The 13,281-nt window shown below is 43.8% G+C and overlaps 1 protein-coding gene across 3 annotated transcripts in view; it reads left to right on the top strand.

Annotated features, from left to right (window-relative positions):
• Positions 1-13,281, top strand: part of PAMR1 (peptidase domain containing associated with muscle regeneration 1) — a 131,040-nt gene that overhangs the window by 43,090 nt on the left and 74,669 nt on the right. For 2 of the 3 annotated variants that reach the window (XM_036428424.2, XM_036428422.2), the window contains exons 2-3: positions 8,566-8,720; positions 10,167-10,273. In XM_036428424.2, the coding sequence (XP_036284317.1) occupies positions 10,243-10,273 (31 nt within the window). In that variant the 5' untranslated portion in view covers positions 8,566-8,720; positions 10,167-10,242. The remainder of the gene's footprint in view (positions 1-8,565; positions 8,721-10,166; positions 10,274-13,281) is intronic. The other variant, XM_036428425.2, reaches the window with a different exon arrangement.

The following is a 13,281-nucleotide window of genomic DNA, read 5'->3' as shown; positions in this document are numbered from 1 at the left end:
ACACTGACCACCAGAGGGACAGCTCCTGTGTTGAGTGTCTGCCCCCTGGTGGTCAGTGCATGTCATAGCAACCGGTTGACAGGTTTTTTGGTCATTCGGTTGCTTAGGCTTTTATATATATACAAATATTTCAGAGATGCTTCTCTTAACCCCACTTTGTCCACCACCTGCTGGTTCGCTTCTTTGGTCCTTTTTGCAGCAAAACACAACAGCACTATCTCTAATTCATTTCCTCACATTGACTTTCAAATCAGTGATTTCCAAGCTTTCTTTTTTTGTTATTGTCCCACTGAGGAATCTTTTTTGGCCTCTTTTTATTTTTATTTTTAAAAATATATATTTTTATTGATTTCAGAGAGGAAGGGAGGAGAGAAAGAGAGTGAAACATCAGTGATGAAAGAGAGAATCATTGATTGGCTGCCTCTTGCAAACCCTCTACTGGGAATTGAGCCCACCACCTGGGCATGTGCCCTCACTGGGAATCAAACCATGACCTTCTGGTTCATAGGTTGATGCTCAACCACTGAGCCACATCGGCTGGGCTGGCCTTTTTTAAATGGCCACCACTTACCCACGACATTTTAATACCACAGATGTACTATATAGTTGTTTATGTACTACATATTTATGCTTTAATCATTAAAAGAGCAAGATTTTTAAATTCCCCATGAATATATTTTCCCCCCTCCCTTGAGAGTATTATTACCCCCACTGAGAATGCATCTCTTACATCTATGTCAACCCTTCTTTTGGCCTTCACTACAAAATAATGCTTGAGTTCAAGGTCAGGTCACTGACCTCCATGTTGCTAACTCTGTGCTCAGTTCCCATCTTACTGGACCTCTCACCAGCATTGGTCACAGCTGATCACTCCCTCCTCCTTGGTAGTTTCTTCAGTTGGCTTGTGGCACACCCCATTCTCTTGTTTTTTCTCCCACTCACTGGTTGCTCCTTCCTAGGTCCTTGCTGGTTTCTCTCTTTTTGCCTTCCTCTGAATGTTGGAAGATCCCAGGGCTGTATTTATTTTGTCTCCCTTTGGCAAAATAGATACATGAGGAGTGTGGTTTCTGTCTGTTTAGTTCACTGATGTATCCCAAGTATCTAGAACAATGCTAGACACATTAGGGGCTTAAGCAGAAGTTGCTGAATGAGTGAGGGTCTCCCTATCACCTCTAACTCCAGGTCCTTCTGTGTAGTTTATGATTCCAAGGATGTTCCAGTCAAATATGAGATTAAAATTATATAATCTTATTAACCAGTGTCACCCCCATAAGTTTAATTTTACAAAAAGAAAATTTAAGCCAGTTCTTATATCCTGCTATGCTATAGTTCTGTTGCTTACAAACTTGACACAACGTTGGTGGTACTTGGGAAGATAGAAGGAAGGGAGTGTTCAGAGTGTGACAAGTGGGACAGAAGGGTGACAGGAATCAAAGGAGGTGAGTCATGAAATAGAGAAAAACAATTTAATAGAAAAACGAAATCAGGGTAAGAGGTAACCAGAAGAAACATACAGTCCCAAAGAATCCCTGGCATCATTTGTGTAATAGCATATATCCTGGCTGTCTGTGCACTTACTGTTCGATTTAAATGATAAATGAAAGAGCCACATCCCCTAAGGTTGGAAGACTTGGTGATAACTAGACAACAGATGTCTTGATGAGAATTGAAGAATTGCCCTCATTCCTCATGCCATTAGGTTGATGTAAACATAACCAAGGGCAAGCTCTCAAATAAGGTCTTTAGTTTCTATTTTCTTTTTTTTTAAATTTGCTTTTATTAGAGGATCTCAGTTCTGTGGCCAAATATGTGGGTGGAGGAGAAGGGAGACTGTGGGGCTGGTTAAAATTCTTCAGGGTCTTATCCTGCTGGTACCGAGATCGGCTCCACTTCCCTCTACCTCTGCGTGCAGTGGTTGAAAATACGAAGACTCAGCCTGCAAGGCAGGACTGGCCTTCCCCGTTGATTTTTTTTCAGCCACTCAAGTACGTTTTCTTCTGTCTGAAATGCCTGGGATTGCAGGTCTGGAACATGTATTAGTGGAGTCATGTCTGAGGAGAAAAGGACGATAACATGGAAACACTGACTGCTATGGTAACAGTTGAAATAATAAACAACCTCTCCCCCTAGGAAAATCATAGAGTTTGGCCTTGCGGCCGCTTTAAGAAGGGAAATAAGTGTTGCCCAAGTTAGATCTCGTGTTAGACTTGATTTTTTTTCTCCTGGGTTTAAGAGATTTGCTAAGTGCCTCGTTGGGCAAATAGAGGCAATTATAAGTCTTTCAAAACCTCATACGCCTTTCCAGAAAAAATGTTAAATCAAAGTAACTCAGATATATGATTTGAAAACTTAAAATCACCTCTCCCTTTCTCCTTCTTACTCCTCTGGAGTAACAAGTACTGTATGAAGTCATAAAATTCCTATATACATACATACAAAAGCATTGCTAATTGGTTTAGGCTTTAGGTTAATTATTGAGCAGGTGAGAATTGATTCAATTTTCCCTAATTGCTTATTTCAGATGTCCTCTATTGATACTCCTTTCAATCCCTTGAAGGCATCTCTGATGACCTTATCGCTTTTTGATCACTGGCAGATATTAAAAAATCCAGTCCAATATAAATGAAAACTTGAGTCTTTCATCTAATTCAAAGTTTCTTTCGCCACTACCTCTGACCCAGCTCAATGCTGACCTGTCGGGAAGGAAAGGTGGTGGTGGTGATAGGATCTACTCTTTCAAACTTCTTGCACCTCATGCCCTTTGTAGCTTTTGGCCCCTTCACTGTGGGGATGTGGGAGTTAGAAGAAAAAGACAGTCGTATTTGCCTGCCACTATTGTAACCATGGCAGTTGTCCAAATCTTGGCTCTTCACAGACCTCATGATCCTCCTTCCACAAGCAACTAGTCTCGATTGCTCCCAAACCTGAGCCCTACCCCTGAGCCACCCAGCCCATTCATCATTTGTTTGGCCCAGCACTATCCTCAGATTTGGCAAGAAAGGTGTCAGCCCTGGACCTCACCCTTCAGAGGACCCCATGCTCACCTTTTAGATCTAAAGTTCTTCACTGGGGGAGAAATCACCAGATCCAGGAGGATGTTCCTGCCTGGAGCTCAAGCAGCAATTCTAGATCTCATTAAGGGTAATGGGATCCCAGAATTCCTTGCCCGAATGGTCTTTGTAGGACCTTCTTTTCCAGGTTCATGAGGCCCAAGGAGTAGCCAAGGGGTGCTGCTTGCCGGGAATGAGGATGGAACTCGTGTGTGTGTGTGTGTGTGTGTGTGTGTGTGTGTGTGTGTGTTGGAGGTGAAACCCAGAAGTGGGAAATGAAGGGAGACTTGGCAGGGCCAGCTGTCACTACGCTTTGTATTTGGGAGTGAATGCAAGGATCATCCAGATTCTTAGGTCATGATGGAAAAACATCTTTTATTTGGCTTGATTTATACTTTAAAATATTTAGACATAGGGTATTTGGGCCTCCATTTGTACTCTTGTTCTGAACGCTGGAATATTAAGGTGGCCATGACCTAGCCCATAGGAAAACTCTGTGACATGTCCAACCCACCTACAAGTGCCAGTAGGTTCTGCTGCTGTCCTCACTCCTCTCTCCATCACAGGTAGCTTCAGGCACCCTACCGGCTCTTACTCTTTCTAGGCTATAGGTGGGGTTTCTATCTCCCTGTCTAGACTTCTCATACTTGGAGGGCTACCTTGTAGATGATCCCAGAACACTCTCTGCTAGCAACACCTGGTGGTGGGCTTGGGACTTGTTCCCAGGACACATTACATTAAAGGGTGAGATGTGACTGCTTCTCCTGGCAGATAAATCCAGATTCCGTGAGGGCTCCTCTTGGGGAGCACCTCTCTCCATTTGAAGGGGAGGGGAGGAGAAACATGACTGAGTCCCATTCCAAAAATCTAATGGCTCGCCACCTTTTCTTCCATGACCTGGAGGTGGGCAAGGTGGAGTGACAGTGAAGGGCCTCTTTGGGTACCGCATAGTAAGACCTGTGTGGGTGTGTCTGGAACTCCGATTTAGAATGTGTGATACCCGCCACCTAGTTTACAACTTTGGGCTTAAGCAGACTTCAAAGGCAATAGAAAACATCCCTCCTAGTGCTCGGTTACACATACATTATCCACTCATGATAGTCCTAAACTTGGCTTTTGCGTTTGAATGATAGTTTATACATTTCTTCAATAGCTACATAACATTTTTTATGGTTCATGCGGCTGTAACACAGTTTACTTAACCCTTCTCATACGACAGTTGTTTATGTGGGTTTCTGATATTACAGTGCTGCAATGAAGAATCCTTTAATAAATACTCTGTGCCTTTATGTAAATATTACTAGAAGTGTGATGGCTGACCAAAGGGTCCATGCATTTAGATCAGGAAACACATTTTGCGTTTTAATAGGTGGACCTAATTACCCTTCAAAAATCGTTGCCATTTATGCTCCTATTAAAAGTATCTGGGGCATGGGCTCCTCGAGGTCAGGGTGCATGTTTCAGTCACTATTGTTCCCAGTATGTGTCAGTGGCAATCCTGGAATGAACAGGTGAACCCAGGGATTTCCCTGGCCCTCGACATCTGTGACGGATGCTCGCAGGGCTGAGGTGCCCTCTCTGATGAGCGATTGCCCCATAACTTGGCACATACTATCCTATTCTTTCATGTTCTAAATCTCAGCCTGTTTCTTACCTTTTTTTTTTGCCACTTTCACATGGTTTTTGAGATCTCTCCCTATTCCTAGATGTAAATGATGATTTTTGACCACTGTGTAATGTTTCCTTATGTATTTATACTAAACCAGTGGTCCCCAGCCGGTGGTCCGCGGACCCCAGCTGGTCTGTCAGGTTTGAAAGGTTGGCGACCGCTGTATTGAACTATCTGGATATGGGTATCTAGGTTGCCTACAACAACCCACTCCAATTCCTAGCCACCACCTCACTCAAAGTATATCCTTATCCTTGTTTTCTGTCTCTGTTTGTTTAGTGTTTAATGATTGCAAGCATGGATTCATTGCTCTCTTAACTACTTTGCCACTTCCTTTCAGGCAGATAATCATAGTGTCTCCCTCTTAGGGTGGCTGTGTGCAGTGCTTAGCACATTGTCTGGCAAACAGGACATTCTCTGTAGATAGTGTAAGTGCTCCAGAGCCTAAAAGACATTAGGATTTTAATAAATACCAATTACAATAATGAATGTTTAAGTACCTCTGGTGATCTGCGGCCTCCTTCCCCATAAAACTAGGTCCCAGAACACTTGAATCATGAGGTATTCAGGAGATAGTAATTATGCTCCTCAGCGGTAATCCTCTCAAATTATTCCCCTTTTACAGATGATAAAACAAACTCAGAGAGGTTATGCATCTTGCTTATGACCATTCAGCATAGTTAGTGGCAGGACTGGGGCTTCAACCCTAACTCCAAAGGTGTTATTTTTAGTACCATGTTATATTGCCACCCCCTCTCCTCTGGGGAAGTGTATTCAGATGATTTCAGCAACCACAGTCTTTGTTTCTCTGTGTGTGGATAACAGAGAATTGAAGACCCGATTAATGTTCACTGAGACCTTGTGCCAGGACTGTTTTTAGGGTGCATTTGTATGCATTACTGAAAGATGCTCCCTTTGGGTGACTATAGCTGTGGACACATAGCTTGGCCATGAAAGCCAGGCTGTATTCTGGGCTCTGCTTGTCCCCTAACCTGGGCACTTGTACGCACTACACACACTGCCCACGTGTATTCTGAGCCACTAGGAACTTGCTGTGTGTTTCCTCAATGCCAGTCTGTTGATTCTTCCTCATCACCACAGTCCTGGGGGCCAGATACAGGTCCACCTGACAGATGAAGACCCGGGAGTTCAGAGTTGTGATATTTCCAAGGCCACCTGGCCTCAAGGTGCAAATCCAATGTTCAGTGGGCTTTTAAAAAATCCTCACCTGATATGTTTATTGATTTTTTTTAGAGTGAGAGGAAGGGAGAGAGAGAAAGAAACATAGAGTGGAGAGAGCATCCATCAGTTGCCCCTCAGGTGAGTGACGGATATGGTCCCCGTTGGAAGTCCAGAAGAGACAAGGTTCCAGGCAGGCTGACACCCTCTGGTCAGGAGTCACCAGTGAGCTTGGACTGTGGAATGAGGCTGCTTGAAGACTATTATAAGCTCCTGGAATAGGCTGTAGGCTTCAGTGCAGACACTTCTGCCGGCCATGAGTTTGACATGCTTGCAAACGGTATCTAACCCGAGCGCTGAAGGGTGAGCAAATAGTGGAATGGGAAGAGAGTTTCGGGCTGAAGGCACAGTCTGTGCAAAGGCTCAGAGCAAGTCAAAGCCAACTTGTATGAAAAACAGAAAGGGTAGTAAACAAAAGACCCTACAGGGATTTTAAAAAATTTAAAGCTATATTCATGCTTTGGCCTTTATTCTGGGGGCATTAGGAGGCCTGGAAGAGATCTGACCAAGGATTAACCTATTTTGAAGTTGAGAAGGGTCACTTTGGCCCATTGAAGAAGGGAATGAGGGGTGGGGCAGAGTTTCTTGCAGGGAGCTCCATTAGAAGGCTGTCTAGAGGTGGGGCTGTTTAAGGAAAACTAAAAACCCAAGTCTAACCTTTCTTGTTAGAGGAAAGCCCTTCTCCTTCCACTCCCAGTGAAGCTACCTGGAATACCTGGGACCTCTGAGGCCCCCGAGGTAGTGAGAGCCCAGGTTTCCTGGCTCCCCCACCAATGCTCTCCCTTCCAAGAACCAGTCCTCCCGCTTCCCCATCTTGCAGCTACTCTTTCCTTCCAACATCCCATGGGCCTCCTGACCAATCACACATATTCTTTTATGCCCTTCACTTTCCCTTCTGACTCTCCTCTGATCTTCTCTTTACCTCCCAGGGGCAGACACAGAGGTGTATCTGTTGGCTTCCTGGCCAGGGAGCCTGGTCTGGTTTCTGGCCTGGCACTTCCCCTCACTCAGAAGGCAGAGGGGCAGTGAGGGAGTTCTGGTTGCTGAAAGGTCTTGCTTAGACTCAAAGAAGGAAAGAGACATGGATTCTGTCTCTTCCAGTGGTAGCATGGTGCCTTGTCTCAGTGGTTCTCAACCCAGCTGCCCAGTAGAGTTACCTTATGGGGCCTTTAAAAAAAGTCAGTACCCCACCTGGTTCCCATCTCTGAGAGACTGCATTATCTGTCACGGGAAGAATCCAGGCATTTGTAGTTGTAAAAGCTGAGGTGCAGGTCGGGTGCAGGAGCACAGCTCTCTGGGCTTCATGTTTCAGCGATAAGCTGAATCAAGGTGCAATGCCAGCTTTGGCCATTTTTATTTATCTTTTGCTGGGCTTCCCTCAGACAAATCATTGCCTCTCTGAGCCTCATCCATTTGCTCGTCTGTATGAGGAAGTTAATAGCATCTGCCTCTTAAGATGGTTCTGAATCAAATCAAGCATTTTCACAGAGTTAGGGCCCACCCAGGAGTTTTCTTACTATTATACCTTCAAGTTAGGCAGTGTCCTCCCCCTTGGGTTCTTTTTCATGCCCAGCTACCTTAGTGTGAGCTAGATGATCAGATTTCCAACATTCCGTGGTGAAAGATGTTCTAAATGAGGGAGAAAGGTACAGTGTTAAAATTCTCACACAGTGATTAACTTGAGTAAGTTTGTGTGCACAGCCTCACCCATTTCCTCTCTCTGTGCCCTTGGGGCATTTTACACAGGATTTGGGGCCCCTGCAAGTCCTTTAGTACCAAGCATGCATCCTTAGGGAGGATGGAGAGAGAATTCTTCTGGATAATACTTTAATACATGGTTTCAATGCCATTATAAAATAAGACTTTCCATAGCTCTCCTGCCAAAGCACGTTCCATTGGCCTCTCAATGACTGATGACTGCCTGTGTCGTCTGTTCTGATGGGTAGATTCTCAGTGTCTCCCTCTCTGTCTTCCTTTGGACGTGATTAAGGAGGCCAAGGAAATAGGGGGTGAAGGGGGGGTGTCAGTCCTTCCGGGCACCCTTAGTTCAGTAAAGAACTCAGTCCCCTTACTCCTGGTATGCAGCTATGTTTGCTGGGCACAACAGAAATGTCAACAGAGGAGATAAAGGTCAGTGTAAACACATCATCCCCCAAGGAGAATAGTTTGCAATACACTCTTCATTATGAGTCGCTCTCTCCAAAGAGTAGAGAGACTCAAAGAGGTAGGCTCCAGGACTGCCGAAACTCAGTTGCTGAGAGAGGCTCAGAGAACACGGGGCAGCTGATAGGAGAAGCCCATGTCTTCCCAGTAGTGCCCAGAGATTTCTAACCCAAAGGAGATTGTATTGCCTTTCCATAGCCATGGGCTCTCCATTAAGACAGAACACAAACACTGCTTTCCAAGCTGAGCCCTCAGTGGATTCAGCTAAAGAGTCCAACAGCAATGCCGTTTCTGGAAGTTAGGCTATTTTAAGAAGTAGTGCATTATCCCCAAGCATGTTTAAGTGCTGTCATAGCACCTGAATGTCGTAAGCATTGAATCGCTTCATAATTCAAGAAACAGGAGTTGTCCCCGTGAGCATCTATTTTTCCTATTTTACCACAGATACATGATGGGCAGAACTTATGAACTGCAGGTATGGATTGGTGATTGAACTGCTTCTCACTCCGGCAACTCCAGGTAGCATTCTCCAGGGCGAGTAGCTGCGTGGCTTTTGTGGTGTGTCCTGGAGAACTGAATGACCAATGCACTATTTAAAGGTATTCATTATGAACAGTTATAAAAATGATAACTTCAACACTTATCTTTATTGTTTCCAATAAACTTTATTTAATGGTGGTTAAATAAACGATGGTTAACCTGGCAACACAGTTAGTGAGATAAAATATGCCCAGTGTAATACATTTAAAAAGCAGGTAAGAAATGATAGTCTTTCTTTTATCATGGGAAAGTATAATTTTTCCAAAAGGTAAAAGTATTTTGGGAAAAACTTAATTTGTTTTTCAAAGGGGAATGAAAATGGTTCTGGTCTAGTGGCTACTCTGATTAGCTAGGAATCGCAGTGTTTGTCAAGTTCAGGTCTAGATATTCTCGGACTGTCATTTTGATTGGTTTTGCCCTTTCCTGAACGGCTAATAATATCAGCAGCAACTACCATAATTATACTATATAATAAGAGAGGAATATGCTAATTATTCATAACAACCAATAGCATAACAACTGGCTCATGGATCTATAGGAGGGTGAGGCAACTAACTACAAGCGGGCAGCAGAGAGCTGTAGGATGGGGCAGGGCAGCAAGCTGTGAGGGGCGAGGGGAAGGGGTGAATTACAGGAGGGTGGGTCAGCAGGCAGAGAGCTACAGGAGGGCAGCAGTGAGCTATTGGCACATGGGTTTGTGTGCAGGGTACTAGTTAATGTTATAAAAAAAAATTTGAAATATATTTTATTGATTTTACACAGAGAGGAATTATAAAAGGGATAGAGAGTTAGAAACGTCGATGAGAGAGAAACATCGACCAGCTGCCTCTTGCACACCCCCCACTGGGGATGTGCCCGCAACCAAGGTACATGCCCTTGACCGGAATCGAACCCGAGACCTTTCAGTCCGCAGGCCGACGCTCTATCTACTGAGCCAAACCGGTTTCGGCTAATGTTATAAATATTGATATTGGTAGTAATGTGGTCAAATTGTAGCTGGCATCAGTAGTTTTGCTCACCCAGTATCCCAGCCCCTGCTCTTGGTGATATATAGGTTCCCCTTTGGATAATTTCCAAGCCCATTGGATTTGGTCTTGGTTGAGATGTCCAAATGCACACCCTTCTTTGGAGGGTGACTCAAAGGTAGTAAAGCTAATTCCTTCTCAGTGCAACCCCTTGAAGGTACTATCCTTAGTTCCTGTGACTTACCTGGGGTCGCTCCTGACTCTTATTTCCTGGTTCCTTCCAATGCGTGGCCATTCCATGTAACTTTGATTCTGTCAACTCTCTTAGAGCCACCCAATACATTTTTAAAAATTTCTTTACAAGTTAACCAGAGGTGATTTGTTTGCTTAATAATTAAAGAAGTCTAAATACTTCTGGGAGATAATATTATTAATCATAGCTGTGATTGTGATTTTCATTACTTCCAAGTCATTGTAGTCATAACTAACATTTACTTACTATTTGTTATGTCCTGGACACTAAGTGTTATCTCATTGCAGCATCCTCATGACAACCCTGCAAGGCAGTGGGATCCGCATCCTTATTAGCCCATTGTGCAGATGAGAAAACTGTGGCATGGAGAGGCCAAGTAACCTGCCCAGAGCTGGTAAGTGATGGAGCCAAGTCTCAGATGCAGCATCTTCAATTCTGGCACTCACACCCTGGATCACTACACTGCTTCTCTATCAAATGGCTGGGACCAGATGTGCCTGGCAACGTGCTAATCACTTTACATCAGTCATCTCATTTCATTTTCACAAAAGCAATATTATCCTCCAGAAGCTGAGAGAGTTGACAGAATGATAGGTTACATGGGATGGCCAATCATAACTGTGATTGCAGCCACTAAGATGAGGAAACAGGGACCCAGTGGGGTTAAATGCTTTGTGCAAGGTTGCTCAGCTACCAACATTCTGGAGCAAGGCCATCACACCGAGGAAGATCTGTGCCTGTCGGGAGAAGGATGAGGGAGAGGGCCAGGTCTGCTCAGACTTAACCTCACTCACTGTTAACAGAACAAAGAAACTTTAAAAAATGCTGTAAATCAGGCTGGCTTTGGAGAGTTCCCAGGAGGCTTGAGCAGAAAGGGAAAACTTCCTTGTGCTGAGATAACTTTGAACCACATTTTTAGGCCAGCTGTTTTTTCCCTTCTTTTTTTTTTTTTTTTTCTTGGAGAATTCCAGGCCTGATTAGATCATGCTCTGGATTCACGTCAGCCAAGGGCCACGGTTTCAATCACTGTGCTCCCGATGACCTTACATGAACATCTAAGATAAATCTATTTATTTTACACTGAGATCATGGAAAATAAAGCAACCCCTGCTCCTCTCCAGCAGACCTTGCTTGCCAAGTCGGTTTTCATGACATACTTATATAGTTAATTTATCTTCTCTGAAGAATGAGATTTAAAAACTAAGAAAGAGTTACTAATATTAGTGCTTGTGTCAAAACAATGATTAAAGCCAAGAGCATTGTCATAGACCCCTTCACCAGAAGTGGCAGGTTGATGTGTTTCCAGAAGCGGGAATAGAGACCCCCAAATTCCACTGAGTCTGGGGAAACTCCCAGTGGCTGTATTTTTAGGGCTGTGTCGGGAAATGAATGATGTGGAAGACACTTGTGTGGCTGCTGTTTGATCTACACCATGGACACCAAATTCCACCAGCATTTATGGCTCATACCCCCAGACTCCTAAGTAAAGTGGAATTGAAATTTTGCAATTTGTGCCCAAATTTCAAATTTGTGCCCAAAATAGTAGCTAGGACCATTTTGAGAGGATTTTCTGGCTGGGATAATTTTCTAGAGAATGCTGATGGGGGTGAAGTAGAGAGTATTCATGGTGAGAGCAGAAGAACAGGTAATTTATGCTTTGCCTTTTTAAGCCATTATTTCTAGACCCCAATTTTTCACAGCTTTCTGAAACATGGAAAGATAGAATTACTGTTAGCTTAATATCTCTACATTTCATTTTGTCTTCTGTAAAATGGGTTTAACCTAGCGCCTAACTCAGGCTAGATGGGAGGAGTACATGAGTTAATAATGCATGCACAGTGCCTGGCATAGGGTAAGTAGCCAATAAATGGTAGGCTCTTCTTACATTACCCCCTCCCTTCTGCTACCGACCTATGTCATTCAGTGTTCTCATCTATGGCCACTGGTCTGCCTTCAGGGGTTCATGTCCTATTTAGATTATTTCTAAATCCCTTCCTGTGTTAACCTTCTATTACCCATGTCCATTCCCCCCCATTTTATAGGTGGGAAAAGAAACATGGTCTGTATGAGGAACTGAAAAAAGACCAGTGGCCATAGATAAGAACACTCAATTACACTGGTTGGTAGCAGATGGGAGGGGGATAATTTAAGAAGAGCCTACTATTTATTGGCTACTTACCCTATGTCAGCACTTGGCAAGTGCTGCTCCCTTCACCTACAACACTCATGTCTCATCACCTAGAACACTAATGTCTCACTCCACTGTCTCATCACTTGAACACTAATGTCACACTCCACAGTCTCATTACCTGGAACACTAATGTCACACTCCAATCTCTCACCACCTGGAACACTAATGTCACACTCCAGTGTCTCATCACCTGGAACACTAATATCACATTTCACTGTCTCATCACCTGGAACACTAATGTCACACTCCACTGTCTCATCACCTAGAACACTAATGTCACACTCCACTGTCTCATCACCTGGAACACTAATGTCACACTCCAATGTCTCATCACCTAGAACACTAATGTCACACTCCACTACCTCATCACTCAGAACACTAATGTCACATTCCACTATCTCATCATCTGGAACACTAATGTCACACTCCACTGTCTCATCACCTGGAACACTAATGTCACACTCTACTGTCTCATCACCTGGAACACTAATGTCACACTCCACTGTCTCATCACCTAGAACACTAATGTCACATGCCACTGTCTCGTCACCTAGAACACTAATGTCACACTCCAATGTCTCATCACCTGGAACACTAATGTCACACTCCAATGTCACATCACCTAGAACACTAATGTCACACTCCACTGTCTCATCACCTGGAACACTAATGTCACACTTCACTGTCTCATCACCTGGAACACTAATGTCACACTCCACTGTCTCATCACCTAGAACACTAATGTCACACTCTACTGTCTCATCACCTGGAACACTAATGTCACATGCCACTGTCTCATCACCTAGAACACTAATGTCACACTCCAATGTCACATCACCTAGAACACTAATGTCACACTCCACTATCTCATCACCTGGAACACTAATGTCACACTCCAGTGTCTCATCACCTAGAACACTAATGTCACACTCTACTGTCTCATCACCTGGAACACTAATGTCACATGCCACTGTCTCATCACCTAGAACACTAATGTCACACTCCAATGTCACATCACCTAGAACACTAATATAACACTCCAATGTCTCATTCTCTTCATCCTTTAATGCTCAACTCTGATTGTTCTTCTGATTCTCTAAACTAAGTCTGTGTTGAAAATAATTTAGTTGTCAATTAATTAATTAATTATTAATATGTATACACAGGAACATATGGTCTGACCTGTGCTCTCTGGGTTGTCAGGAGGGAGC

This window comes from Pipistrellus kuhlii, unplaced genomic scaffold, assembly GCF_014108245.1.
Source record: "Pipistrellus kuhlii isolate mPipKuh1 unplaced genomic scaffold, mPipKuh1.p scaffold_m20_p_9, whole genome shotgun sequence".
NCBI lineage: Eukaryota > Metazoa > Chordata > Mammalia > Chiroptera > Vespertilionidae > Pipistrellus > Pipistrellus kuhlii.
The sequence above is the reverse complement of the archived record's forward strand: the minus strand, read 5'-3'. Positions and strand labels throughout refer to the sequence as shown.